Below are 14,599 nucleotides of genomic sequence, written 5' to 3' on the forward strand. Positions count from 1 at the left end.
TAAATTTGTATGTTGTGTTGGTTTTTTTTTTTTAATCCAAATTAAATATTTTGATGAAGGTTTTTTTTTTTTAAATTGCATGATTTTATGAAAACGAAAAATTTGATTGTGGACTCAAACAAATACATCAATTTGCTGGTAAATTTAAATACAAATTTAAATACGATGGTTCCTTAAATTAATCCATGCAAAAATGGTTTTGTTTTTACTTCAAGTACAAGTTTTCTTCTTTGAGTATTCAATTCAGAAAAAAAAAAGGGGGGGGGGAAGAAAGGTAATACCATTTTTTTTTTTTCTCTTACATTCTTGTAAAATCTCTTAGTGAAAGTTTTCCAAACAAAATTCAGCACAAATGAAGAAGATTAGCAAAGTTTGGCACATTTCTCTGAAATTCACAAGAATTTTACTTTACAAACGATTTGATTTTTTTTTTTTAAAGTATTTCATTTCTTTCTCGATTTGGCATTGACCAAAACTGATGAAATCCAAGAACATATTTAATGCGTGATATAAGAAAATGTATGTGTAATAGAAATATTACCATATAAATAGGAAATTTACCATTCCCATATTTATATCTTTTTTTACATTGGGGGGGGGGGAACAGTTGTGACAAATTTATTTTAAAAAATAGGAAAGAAATGTGGTTTTCTAATTATAGATACTTTACTTGATGTTGAACTCCAATTAAACTAATCTGTGAATATGAAGTTTTGTTTTTAATTAATAAATATCGTAAAAACATCACAACAGAAAGTTGTATAAATTTGAGGACATTGTATTTGGAAATAAACCCAATTGTACGCCTCAGAGAAGAGGAACAGCTGGCCATGACTAAAAGTTGTGGTGTGGGGGGTGGGGAAAAAAGCCTCCCGATACTGCGGATCTTTCAAAATCAGGGTCGGCAGAGTGCAACATGGAAAGAAGAACATTTCCTCTTGCATTTTTCTTCCCTGGCATTTGTAGTTTACCAAAAAAAAAAAATTTTTTTTTTTTTTAAGATACGAAGATGCCAAGAACAAGGAAGTGTGTTGACTCTTAAACGATCTTTTCAAGAACAATAACCAAAACTTTGAAACAGAAAACCCATTCATGGCACTATAAATGTTTTGTTGTCTACAGAAATTCCGATGTACAAAGCATCGTCTTTAATGAAATTTCTGGTCTTTAGAGTCTCCAAAGTAAGGAATTTGGGGTAACCAAATCCGAGTGTTTCAATGTCGGGGTGGGGCTTCTTGAACTGTTTCCTTGTAGGATCAGGTACAAAACGTTCCACAATGTTCTTACGTTTGTCAGGGTCAGCAGCTTGATCATACAAGGTAAAGGTCACAGGAAGCCGAAATGGCCATTCGAGTATATTATCATACTCTCCTGGTAAGATTTTAAAATACAACGAAAGATATTTGCCATCTGAATTCCCATAACCATTCAGGAAAACCGATGCCGATACTTTATAACCGTTCCTTGATGTGTAAAACGGTTGACAAGTGAGTTCTTTAGCTCCTTTGTAGGCAGCTTCTAAATATTTTGTCTTATAGTCACTGATCTTCCAAATGTAGCTTCCATTGGTGATCTGTGTACTGGCATGAAGAGCGTTCTTCAGTTGACGAATCTCCTGCTGCTGTTGTCGTACCAATTCCCAGACCAGGCTCAAATGCCGTTTCATATTTTCTTCCATGTGGCTGTCCAAATGGAACCTTTGGCACTAGAAAAATGGTAAAGAAATAAAAAAAAATTTGTCATTAATATTCAAGTATGCAACTTCATCCAAAATGTTCATCTTGTCAGAATGTCTTTCTTACCACAGACACACCTGATATTGTCAGAAGTGTGTATTATCTATCTCCTGATATATTATCAAAGATGTGTGTTGTCTTTTATATACACACCTGACTGTCAGAGGTGTTGCCTTGCCTCTTGTATACATACCTGTATAATTCCATCAGAGGTGTGTTGTGTTTCCAATATACACACCTGATACTTTGTGAGCTGTGGTATTATCTCTATACTCAGCTGGCACTGCCAGAAGTCTATACACACGTTATATAATGTCAGGTGTTTGGTTGTCTCTTGTATACACCCACTACTGTCAGGGGTGTGGCAGTCTATACACGGCTGACATTGTACCTGTATATGAACTGGAACTGTGTAAGCAAGCTACTTACCACACAGCCACTCCTGCGCGTGTATATATATATATATACACACACACACATATCCAATGGATAAATGTCAGCTAATGAGCTGACATCCATCATCTGTTATTATTCATTTAATTATAATAAACAACTTGTCGCACACCCTAGAGTATGCCAACGTATTCAACGTAACGTGTGCTTTGGACCAGCCCCTAGATGCTTAAATACTCATAGGGTTGGTTTTCTCTGGGAACACAACTGCAATATCCTATTTGATACTAACCAACCGCAGGCTTAATCCAACCCTACCTGGTGCATATCTTTTCAAGTACCTCATTCTATCTGAATCCTTATTTTACTATATATATATATTTACAGTTATTCCAAACATGAACAAAGAGAAAACAACGCGAGGACATGGAACAAGTATAGTATTATTGGACGCTCAGGAAGGGAAGAAGGAGGGTTTTACGTTTTGAGTGGAGCTCTTCGTCAGAAACATAGAAAAAGAAAAGGTCCAAGGAAGGGAAGACAGAGAAAGAAAATCAATGATACACACACGGTCACATATTGAACTGACATATATATCTGATACTGTCTTTCGCCCTGAAGCAGGCAGATCTCCCTAGCACCATCATGATCATGCGCAAGGCCCAGCTGAGATGGGCGGGCCACGTCTCCCGCATGTCCGACACTCGCATCCCAAAACAGCTCTTCTACGGTGAACTCGGCCAGGGCAAACGCAAAGTCGGAGGGCAGAAGAAGCGCTTCAAGGTCTCTCTCAAAGACTTCTCCATCGGCACAGAGACCTGGGAGACACTTGCTGCCGACCGCTCATCCTGGCGCAGCGCAATCACCACAGGAGCAGGGACAGCCGAGGAGGGACGGATTCGGTCAGCAGAGCAGAAACGCCAGATGCGGAAAGCCAGAGCCGCCTGCACCAGTAGCACGGCCCCTACCCACTTCTGCCCCACCTGTGGGAGGGGCTTCCTTGCCCGGATTGGCCTCACCAGCCACCTCCAGTCTCATAGTGGCAGTTCCACCAGATGATGTCAGTGGTCATCTTCGAACCTGAAGGACGAACATTATTATATCTGATACTGTGTGTGTTGTTCTGTATACACACCTGACAGACTGTCGATTATGTATATTGTGGTGTATTTATGCATAGAACATTAACAGAATTGAACCATAAGATAAATTCTTACCTTGGTCTTGCAGCCAGCCTCTTTAAAAGCACAAGTAATTGAAACAGAAGGACAACGTTCTTGAATGTGGACTTCGACCTCTTCTCTGGGGATTTTTGCAGTTTCACACTGATTGGGACATTGCACAGGGAATCGGGGACATTTGTATTGATGAGTCTGAGAGAGAGAAATAAAAGTCAGTTAAAGATATTTTTAACCCTTTAACATTCAGATTATTCTGCCAAATGTTTTGCTTATTCACTCGCATGCATTGCGTCCATAGCCTGGAGAACTGGCTACTTTGAACATAAAGCAAGTAGAATATTTAATATATATTAATGAGGTATATGTCATTAGCCCATTTGATACCAACTCAGCTGAAACCACCTCTGGCTCTGTAGTCACAAATGTCTTGTTTTCAAAAGTTCTGAATTAAAATCTTCCACCAAACCTTAGTCATAACTAGCAGTATCACCCAGCGTTGCTTGGGTTTATTTTCTTTTCAACCCTTTAGAATTAGAATTTTTGAAAAGTAAAAATTTTGCATTATGTAGCTTGTTATTCTCTTTAAGTGAACATTTTTCTGGTTGAAATACACTGAAAAATGGTGACACAGCAGTCAAAAAAATCGAAAAAAATAGGGATTTTCATAGAAAAAAAGCACCTTTTTGATGTGAATAATTTCTGGTGTTAACATGGTCAGATTTGAATTTTTGTCTTCTACGGAATGAAGAGCAAGCCTTCTTCTATCATACTCTCAATTTTGGTCAACTTGTGCCGCAGGGTCTCAGAGGAGATAGTGTTAGTTGAAGGCTACCAAACCTGCCATACAGACAACTTCAGCTTTATATATATAGAGAGATTTATGTTCTTAACTCAGAACGTCAAGGCATATGAAATGCCGTTAAGCTTTTCGCCCAGTCTGCTAACGATTTTGCCAGCTCGCTACCATTATCCTCTTCTCTTCTTATAATTATGTTGAAACAGCATCAAAAAGACCTAAAAAAAGCCTCTTCTACCCTGTATCAATTATACAGTGGAACCTCAGTCTACAAATGCCTTTCATCACAAACAAGTTGGTTTACGAACAATTTTTCAAACACAAATTGTTTCCGGTTGACGAACAGCATCTTGAATAACGAACAAAAACCAGCAACAACGGATGGAGACAAACTGGGAACATCCGAGAGGAGAGCATCAAATGCTTCCAGCTTCCAATCAGTGCAGATTGGTTTATAAAAGCGTTTAATATACTCTGTAGTGGAGGCGCAATGGCCCAGTGGTTAGGGCAGCGGACTCGCGGTCGTAGGATCACGGTTTCGATTCCCAGACCGGGCGTTGTGAGTGTTTATTGAGCGAAAACACCTAAAGCGCCACGAGGCTCCGGCAGGGGATGGTGGTGATCCCTGCTGTACTCTTTCACCACAACTTTCACTCTTACTTCCTGTTTCTGTTGTACCTGTATTTCAAAGGGCCGGCCTTGTCACTCTCTGTGTCACGCTGAATATCCCCAAGAACTACGTTAAGGGTACACGTGTTTGTGGAGTGCTCAGCCACTTACACGTTAATTTCACGAGCTGGCTGTTCCGTTGATCGGATCAACCGGAACCCTTGTCGTCGTAACCGACGGAGTGCTTCCACAGTATGTTATGAAATACCACAAGTCATTAATAACCCTGCTTGAATATGTTTGGCCTTCTTTTGAATTTCCAATTGGAAAAATAGTTTGTTTATAACATTTTTTTATTTCTTTACTGCCCACAAGGGGCTATACACAGAGGGGACAAACAAGGACAGACAAACGGATTAAGTTGATTATGTCAACCCCAGTGCGTAACTGGTACTTATTTAATCGACCCCGAAAGGATGAAAGGCAAAGTCGACCTTGGTGGAATTTGAACTCAGAACGTAACGGCAGACGAAATACCTATTTCTTTATTACCCACAAGGGGCTAAACACAGAGGGGACAAACAAGGACAGACAAACGGATTAAGTTGATTATGTCGACCCCAGTGCGTAACTGGTACTTATTTAATCGACCCCGAAAGGATGAAAGGCAAAGTCGACCTTGGTGGAATTTGAACTCAGAACGTAACGGCAGACGAAATACCTATTTCTTTATTACCCACAAGGGGCTATACACAGAGGGGACAAACAAGGACAGACAAACGGATTAAGTCGATTATGTCGACCACCAGTGTATCACTGGTACTTATTTAATCGACCCCGAAAGGACGAAAGGCAAAGTCGACCTTGGTGGAATTTGAACTCAGAACGTAACGGCAGACGAAATACCTATTTCTTTATTACCCACAAGGGGCTAAACACAGAGGGAACAAACAAGGACAGACAAACGGATTAAGTCGATTATGACGACCCCAGTGCGTAACTGGTACTTATTTAAATGACCCCGAAAGTATGAAAGGCAAAGTCGACCTCGGCAGAATTTGAACTCAGAACGTAACGGCAGACGAAATACCGCTGAGCATTTCCTCCGGCGTGCTAACGTTTCTGCCAGCTCACCGCTTCTTTTTTGTTTATAACATTTTTGGGGACGAATGACCTTCAGGAAGGAATTAAATTCTTAAACGAGGTTCCACTGTCTTCGGAGCTACATCTCTCTAAGACGTGTTTGCCTTCAATGAAGATGGCAGAGTTGTCGTTGCTCTCATTCATCATTATTTCTAGATTTCAGGCAGGGTTGTCATGCAAGGAAGAATTCTTAGGGAGAACTTACCTGTAAGGTTTCTTCTACAAATTCTCGTTTACAATACTGACACAGGACAGTTCTTTTGTGGCATTCATTCTTCATATGATTTGAGAGGTGTCGTCTGTCAAGGCGAGCGCCACACTTGTTCTCGCACCACACGGATTCGTATGGACAGTTGCCATTGTGATTCTACAGAAGCAATAAAAACGGTTTGTCTGAGACTCCAAGAGTAGCAAAATGGTCTTTCGGTGAGTGTTAGAAAAGTTAGAACGTTTGAAGAAGCCTCTATATGGATGCTTGATTTGTTAGAAATAGAAGCCAAATCTTCCTCAGATCACACCCTACCATCTTAAATTGGGAAAAGAAACATCTCAAATATTATAATTCTGAGACCAAAGTGATAACCCAGTTGTTAAGATTGAAGGGATGGAAGAAGTTCAGAGAAATATTGTCTCCATTGGCAACAAAGGGGTTAAGTTTGTCTCTGATTATCTTTCACTTCCCCCCTCTTCCTACTCTCTCCAATTCTTATTTCTTTACTGCCCACAAGGGGCTACACACAGAGGGGACAAACAAGGACAGACAAACGGACTAAATCGATTACATCGATCCCCAGTACACAACTGGTACTTATTTAATCGACCCCGAAAGGATGAAAGGCAAAGTCGACCTCGGCGGAATTTGAACTCTGAACGTAGCGGCAGACGAAATACCTATTTCTTTACTACCGACAAGGGGCTACACACATAGAGGGGACAAACAAGGACAGACAAATGGATTAAGTCGATTACATCGACCCCAGAGCATAACTGGTACTTATTTAATCGACCCCGAAAAGATGAAAGGCAAAGTCGACCTCGGCGGGATTTGAACTCAGAACGTAGCAGCAGACTCCAATTCTCTCTCTGTAAAATCACACTTATAAAGCATAGGGAGTGTCATGAGACACTGGTAATTAATGCATTAAATTAGAATGATGATGATGATGATGATGATTGGAGCAAATGGAAGGCGAAAGACTTACCTCAAATTGCTCTCCAGAAAACTCGTTTCCACAAAATTTACACAGCACCCGTCGTCTTGGGCAGGTAAATTCTAGATGGTCATGGACACACATGCGAGAGAGGAGAGCGGAACAGCTGTTGGGGCAGGACACAGCATCGTAGCGACAGATATCGAGATGACTCTGAAGAAGAGGAACAACAACAAAATTGAGGTGGGGAGTGGTGGGAGGGTCAGGGAGAAAATAAACACATAAAACAAAAATAAAACTGTCCCTTAATATTCCTAAGTGATTTGGAGGAGATTTTAAGGGCTGAAAATATGATTATTGTGTTTGGTGTTTCCTTTGCTGAGATGAGCAAAAGAAAATTAACAGAGTCAATTATATCGTTTGTCTTTTTACTTGTTTCAGTCATTTGACTGTGGCCAGCAAATCGACCCCGGGACTTATTCTTTGTAAACCCAGTACTTATTCTATCGGTCTCTTTTGACGAACCGCTAAGTGACGGGGACGTAAACACACCAGCATCGGTTGTCAAGCAATGCTAGGGGGACAAACACATACACACAAACACACACATACATATATATATATATATATATACATATATATGACAGGCTTCTTTCAGTTTCCGTCTACCAAATCCACTCACAAGGCATTGGTCGGCCCGGGGCTATAACAGAAGACACTTGCCCAAGATGCCACTGTTCAAGAATCAATAATTTTGAAACACCTGCCGAATATAACGACCTCCATGCAATAACAGTTATTCAAACATAATCCTTAGAACCCAGTTAAGCCTTCAACTCCCTCATTTCCCCCTTTTCCCCTGTTCTTCAACATAAATATGAAAATTTAACAATTCAAAAATTATTAACGAAAGGATATCAAAGGCTTAATTAAAATAAATAATTATTAGACTTACCTGTAATTTTCCCAGCTGGTCAACCCATTTGCATCCATCTTTGTAGTGTTTGCAGCGGATCAGACTGGTTGTGATCTCGGTGTAAAGGTTGTTATCCGGATAAAGCTGGAACGGAAAGGACAAACAATACAGAAACTCAATGGAATCAGCAATCAATTACTTATTTTCTTTTTTTTTTTTTTTACTCGTTTCAGTCATTTGACTGCGGCCATGCTGGAGCACAGCCTTTAGTCGAGCAAATCGACCCCGGAACTTATTCTTTGTAAGCCCAGTACTTATTCTATCGGTCTCTTTTGCCGAACCGCTAAGTCACGGGGACATAAACATATCAGCATCGGTTGTCAAGCAATGCTAGGGGGACAAACACAGACACACAAACACATACATACATATATATATATATATACATTTTCTTATCTTGTATATATATATATATATACATATATACGACAGGCTTCTTTCAGTTTCCGTCTACCAAATTCACTCACAAGGTTTTGGCCCGAGGCTATAGTAGAAGACACTTGCCCAAGGTGCCACGCAGTGGGACTGAACCCGGAACCATGTGGTTGGTTAGCAAGCTACTTACCACACAGCCACTCCTGCGCCTATAATATAAATTGGACATGGGCGATCATTGTATTCTTTCTTGTCTTGAGGTTCACAGCCAAACGGCTGGGTGGATTCACTTAAAAACTGGCACGCACGTGGAGACGGGTGCATACATTGGAATGCAGTTTGTATTTTTTTTCTTAACCCCCATATGGACCAAGAAAATCGATTAAAACTTTTCCTAATGGAATTTCTCTCTTTCTTCTGCCATTAAAACAACCAGTTGCTCAGAAGCTGTTTTCTGACAAAGGGGTGGGGGTCAGGAAATTTTCATACAGCTGGAGGCTCCAATCAAAACAGGGGACCCGAAACGATAAGGTTGACAAATGCTGTTATAGATTATACTTAACAGAAAACGATTACAGCCACATCATCCAAACAGACCGGGTGAAACCGGGCTTAGCTGCTAGTTTGAAATAGGCAGAGGCATGGCTGTGTGGTAAGAAGTTTGCTTCCTAATCATATGGGTTTGGGTTCAGTCCCACTGTGTGGTACCTTGGACAAGTGTCTTCTATATCTGGTCAACCAAAGCCTTGTGAGTGGATTTGGGTGGCAGAAACAGAAAGAAGCTGTTTACATATTTATATATGTATGTGTGTGTATATATGCCAGAGAACCTCCCAAAGCTAGCCACCAATAATATCTAAGCATTATCTAAGCCTAATTAGATTAGCTATGAAGAAAAACCAACCAATACCAAAGTAAGTGACCACCACAAACTATGAATCCACAAAGACTTTCCACTTTACAAGAATGAAGGATTAATGAGACTCAGATACAGGACATTCACAACTGAACATTTAACAAAATGTGTGTCTGTGTGTCCTAGTCTTGACATCATGTGATGGTTGTAAACAAGTGCCACTGTTGTACAAGCAGTGTCATTCCTTTCCAAATATTCTGCTAGAACAGGTCTAACCATGGGGGAAATATTACTTTGCTTGGAAACAGGTGAATGTTCATCACACACAACAGGCTTCCACCTGGTTTCTGTCTCCCCAAATTCACATACAAGGGCTTAGTCCATCCAGGGGTATAGTAGAAAACATTTACCCAAGGGGATTCACAGTGCGATTGAACCTGAAGCCAAGTAAATGGCTTAACTGCACAGCCATGCCTGTACCTCTTGTTGGGTTTTTTTACAGTTGCATAATTATTTCTGAGTCAGAAAGAATTGTGACTCATAGAACTTTTTTTCTGAGTCAGGAAAATATTGTAATACTTTATTTATAAAGAATGGGTTTTTTTGGTCAAGATAAGTCAGATAATATTTACAGGAAAAATTGCAGTTTTTTACAGGAAAATATTTATAGATAATATTTACAGGAAAAATTGCAGTTAATTAAACAATGAGATAACTGGTGTATGTATGTGTGTATATATATATATATATATATATATATATATATATATATATATATATACATACAAAGAGCAATAAAGATTCAAGTTAATTTAAAAGAATTTACTTGAATATGGTACCTAACTTAGATGCACCAAAAAAACTATACTGATTTAACATACAGTAATGTGGGGTGATTATAAGCGAGAAAGAAGCAACAAGAATGGATAGGTTTTTAGTACGATCGTTTCATACAAGGACAGGTTTTATTAAAAGTTGCAAAGATTACAGCATATAAACGAGTCCCGTACTCATCAGCTAAAATACATGTAAGTTCTCTAGACATCCTAGTGTTTGAGGCTATACTCATGAAGTAATGTAGATAATTAAACAGATTTCTAAAGTTCATTAAAGTTCTTTAAAGATGATGTACAGTCTTATCACAGAATTTTAAAAAAAGTTTTGATAGCATCACAGAGAAGGTGACCTAATCCATATGAATTTCCATAGATATTATGAGGGATTATATACTCACAGAAGACAAATTTATCCATTGTTAATTACAACGAGGTGGGTCTCAATTCCTGCTTATTAGCATTACAGAGAGGGTGAATTAATCCTTTGTATAGATGCACAGATTCCAATGGTGTAGATATATATATATATATACTCTTTTACTTGTTTCAGTCATTTGACTGTGGCCATGCTGGAGCACCACCTTTAGTCGAGCAAATTGACCCCGGGACTTATTCTTTGTAAGCCCAGTACTTATTCTATCAGTCTCTTTTGCCGAACCGCTAAGTGACGGGGACGTAAACACACCAGCATCGGTTGTCAAGCAATGCTAGGGGGACAAACACACACACACATACACATATATATATATATATATATATACATATATACGACAGGCTTCTTTCAGTTTTCTGTCTACCAAATCCACTCACAAGGCATTGGTCGGCCCGGGGCTATAGCAGAAGACACTTGCCCAAGATGCCACGCAGTGGGACTGAACCCGGAACCATGTGGTTGGTTAGCAAGTTACTTACCACACAGCCACTCCTACGCCTATATATATATATATATATATATATATATTATATATATATATATATATATAAACATAATAAAATAGGGTAATAATAAATCATTATTACCAGTGGCCTAGCACAAAAAACAAATTAGTCATTAGACTATATACTATTCATATAGAAATACAATAAGAGGCTTCCAAATAGGAAGGATTTACAAACCGTTAGTTCTACATGTGGATCTAGCAGTCTGTATGTCTGAAACTTAAAGGCTATCCCACTGAAGAAAACTGGCCTTCAGTAAATATTTTTTTGCTGGAAATAGTTAGAAACCGCGGTCTGGGAAATAGTTGAGATGGTAAACGTTTTTAATTTTCATTCCTTTCGTGAATTTATCCTTTTTTGTGGTCTTGAGATTTCTACTGCTCTTTCTAGCACAACGCTTTCCTATTTGGAAGCCTCTTATATATATATATATATATATATATATATATATATATATATATATATATATATACATATATATGTGGTGTGTGTGTGTGTGAAGGGGTGCTGAAAAGTTCCTGGCTTTAAGGGTATTGTGAAATGCCTGGTTGAAGGCCCAACCTTCTGAGTTCTTTTTAGAAAAACTGAAGGACCATTGCAATAAGTGTGAGAATCTGAGAGAGAAATATGTTGAACAAAATCATAATTGACTGATCCACTTGTATTTTCTTTAACCCAAAGCTAGGAACTTTTCAGCACACACCTGTGTGTGTGTGTGTGTGTGTGTGTGCATATCTTTTATCTTTTACTTGTTTGCAGTCATTAAACTGAGGCCATGCTGGGATATTTGGTTGCTATTTCTAACTGGTTAGGAATCTTCAAAAAAAAATCTCCTTCATTAGCCCTGTACAATATCTATACACTGAACAAGTTTTAGTACAGAATCAGTGACAATAGTACTATATCTAATTCTAATATTAAAAGCACCATCCGTTCGTGTCCGTTGCCAGCCTCGCTTGGCCCCCGTGCCGGTGGCACGTAAAAGCACCATCCGTTTGTGGCCATTTGCCAGTTCCGTCTGGCACCTGTGTGGGTGGCACGTAAAAAGCACCCACTACACTCATGGAGTGGTTGGCGTTAGGAAGGGCATCCAGCTGTAGAAACACTGCCAGATCAGACTGGGCCTGATACGGCCTTCCGGCTTCACAGACCCCAGTTGAACCGTCCAACCCATGCTAGCATGGAAAGTGGATGCTAAATGATGATGATGATGATGATATAATGGTCATACAGAGTTAACAGAACGTGGTGCTATGATGTCCACTAACTCAAACGCTCGCAGTTCCTGTGTTTCTCTTACCAAAGTTTAGTTCAGTCACAGAACCACCACCAAATGAATGTGTAATGAGAAGAACTTACTTTGCTGTAGTCGAGAGGTTTGTCATCTTCAGGGCACTTGAATACACCGGCACTGTGAAAGAAAGGGGAAAAAAAAGGGACAATCAAAGAAAAATGTAATCAATAAGGAAGGAAATAAAAGACAAGTATAGAAGGAGACTTAACCTCTTAAACATTTTGTTTTCAATTTCTATGCAAAAATTTTTTACTATTATTATTTATTTTGTATTTGTAAATAAGAAAGAATAAGTAGACAAATAATTTTGGATCAGTTATGATTTATGATGAAGTTACTGATAGAAATGATAGTTACTGGTAGTTAATGATAGAAAACGGGAATAACATGATGAACGAAGTATTTTGGGTTAGAAAGAAGAGATGGATACCTCAAGAGTACAGCGAACGTATAGTTTCGTTCAAATATATATTTACTAGACATCCCCAAACGAAAATATATGGGATGATATGTTAAGGGGTTACACAGCTTTAGACATCAGAGAAATGTTCTGGCTGTGTTGTTCTTTAATTCAGTGGATCTTAAGCTAACAAATACAAATGCCTACCCTTATCAACAATATATATATATGAAAATTTTAGCCCCATATCTTTATCAATCCTTTTGATCCCAACCAACTTACAACTGCTCCTGATGCCATTATGCAAATTTGTTTTAAAAAAGCGATCTAAATTAAAACCTTCCATTGAAATTTCATGTAAATTTATATTCCAAACACCAGATTAATAAAGTTATTTTACTCAATTTTCCACTATTTTTCACAAACACCAGCATTAGCATTCAGATTACTCTGTCAAATGTAATGCTTATTTATTCACATTGGCGTTAGGAAGGGCATCCAGCCGTAGAAACGCTGCCAGATCTGACCAGGCCTGATGAAGCCTTCCGGCTTCACAGACGCCAGTTGAACCGTCCAACCCATGCTAGCATGGAAAACGGACGCTAAACGATGATGATGATGATTGTTTTGAATTTAGCTCCTTAGCTCCGAGATTTTGACAATGTGATTTTTTTAATTTTTAGAATGACATTGTCGGGTAGGTGTGAGAGGCCAGATCTGGCTAGTTTGAACGGGAAACGGAGAATGTTTGGGCCAGAAATGGCCAGTTTAAATGCTAAAGGGTTAATAATCACAAAGTTACTTTACCAAATTCTTCATTATTTTCATAATTAACTGAAACAAAGGCAGTGTATTTTAATAGATATATGGTAACATAAGAGTTAAAGTGATCTCAAAACCTTCCATCAAAATTTCAGGTTAATTTATTTTCTAAACACCAGATTAATAATGACTAAATTATTTCACTAAATTCTACATTATTTTCACAATTAACTGATACAAAAGCAATGTATTTCAACAGATATATGGTAACAAAAGGGTTAAAGTGATCAAAATTTCATGTTAATTTATGTTCTAAACATCAGATTAATATTGGCAATTATTTTACTGAATTTTTTACTGAATTATAGTCAAAACTTTATTGCAACAAAGACATATAAAGTGTATTGTGAGGGAGATTTGGCTATTGATCAGGTATAGGCACGTTTGTCAGTGTAAATTGGTGGTCCTTATAGTGTTTGGTGATTTTATGATATTTGCAGGCCAAGACAACCCCTCCCTCTACACACATGTACTTGAGCCCCTATTTAACTCCTAGTACTCTATGAAGATTTGGAGTAAAAGCAACAATAACTTGAGTCATAAATACATATATGTATATATGACAAGACAGAAAGTCACCTCCTCCTGTGCTCCCCCCTCACCATCAAAAAATCTTTGTCTTTCAAGTTATTTGGTGACCCCACCAGTGCTGGTGCCATGTAAAAATCATCCAGTCCACACAGTAAAGTGGTTGACATTTGGAAGGGCATCCAGCTGAAAAAAACCATGCCAAAACTGACCTCACCTGTGCTGGTGCCACGTAAAGAGCACTGTGGCCATGCTGGAGCACCGCCTTTAGTCGAGCAAATCAACCCCGGGACTTATTCTTTGTAAGCCCAGTATTTATTCTATTGGTCTCTTTTGCCAAACTGCTAAGTGAAGGGGACGTAAACACACCAGCATCGGTTGTCAAGCAATGCTAGGGGGACAAACACAGACACACACATACATATATATATATATATATATATATATATATATATATATATATATATATATATATACATATATACGACAGGCTTCTTTCAGTTTCTTCTGTGGGGTGGTTGGTGTTAGGAAGGGCATCCAGCTATTAAAACCTTGCCAAAACAG

General features: G+C 38.7%; 1 protein-coding gene across 3 annotated transcripts in view; it reads right to left on the minus strand.

Annotated features, from left to right (window-relative positions):
• Positions 1 to 28: 28 nt before the first annotated feature.
• LOC115224855 (TNF receptor-associated factor 4) overlaps positions 29 to 14,599 on the minus strand; it is a 113,185-nt gene continuing 98,614 nt past the window's right edge. For all 3 annotated transcript variants that reach the window (XM_029795803.2, XM_029795804.2, XM_029795805.2), the window contains 6 exons: positions 12,351 to 12,402; positions 7,965 to 8,069; positions 7,061 to 7,222; positions 6,064 to 6,225; positions 3,347 to 3,502; positions 29 to 1,705 (listed from right to left, as the gene is read on the minus strand). In XM_029795803.2, coding sequence (XP_029651663.1) covers positions 1,091 to 1,705; positions 3,347 to 3,502; positions 6,064 to 6,225; positions 7,061 to 7,222; positions 7,965 to 8,069; positions 12,351 to 12,402 — 1,252 coding nt within the window. In that variant the 3' untranslated portion in view covers positions 29 to 1,090. The remainder of the gene's footprint in view (positions 1,706 to 3,346; positions 3,503 to 6,063; positions 6,226 to 7,060; positions 7,223 to 7,964; positions 8,070 to 12,350; positions 12,403 to 14,599) is intronic.

The sequence above is a fragment of the Octopus sinensis genome, linkage group LG26 (genome assembly GCF_006345805.1).
Source record: "Octopus sinensis linkage group LG26, ASM634580v1, whole genome shotgun sequence".
NCBI classification, from domain to species: domain Eukaryota; kingdom Metazoa; phylum Mollusca; class Cephalopoda; order Octopoda; family Octopodidae; genus Octopus; species Octopus sinensis.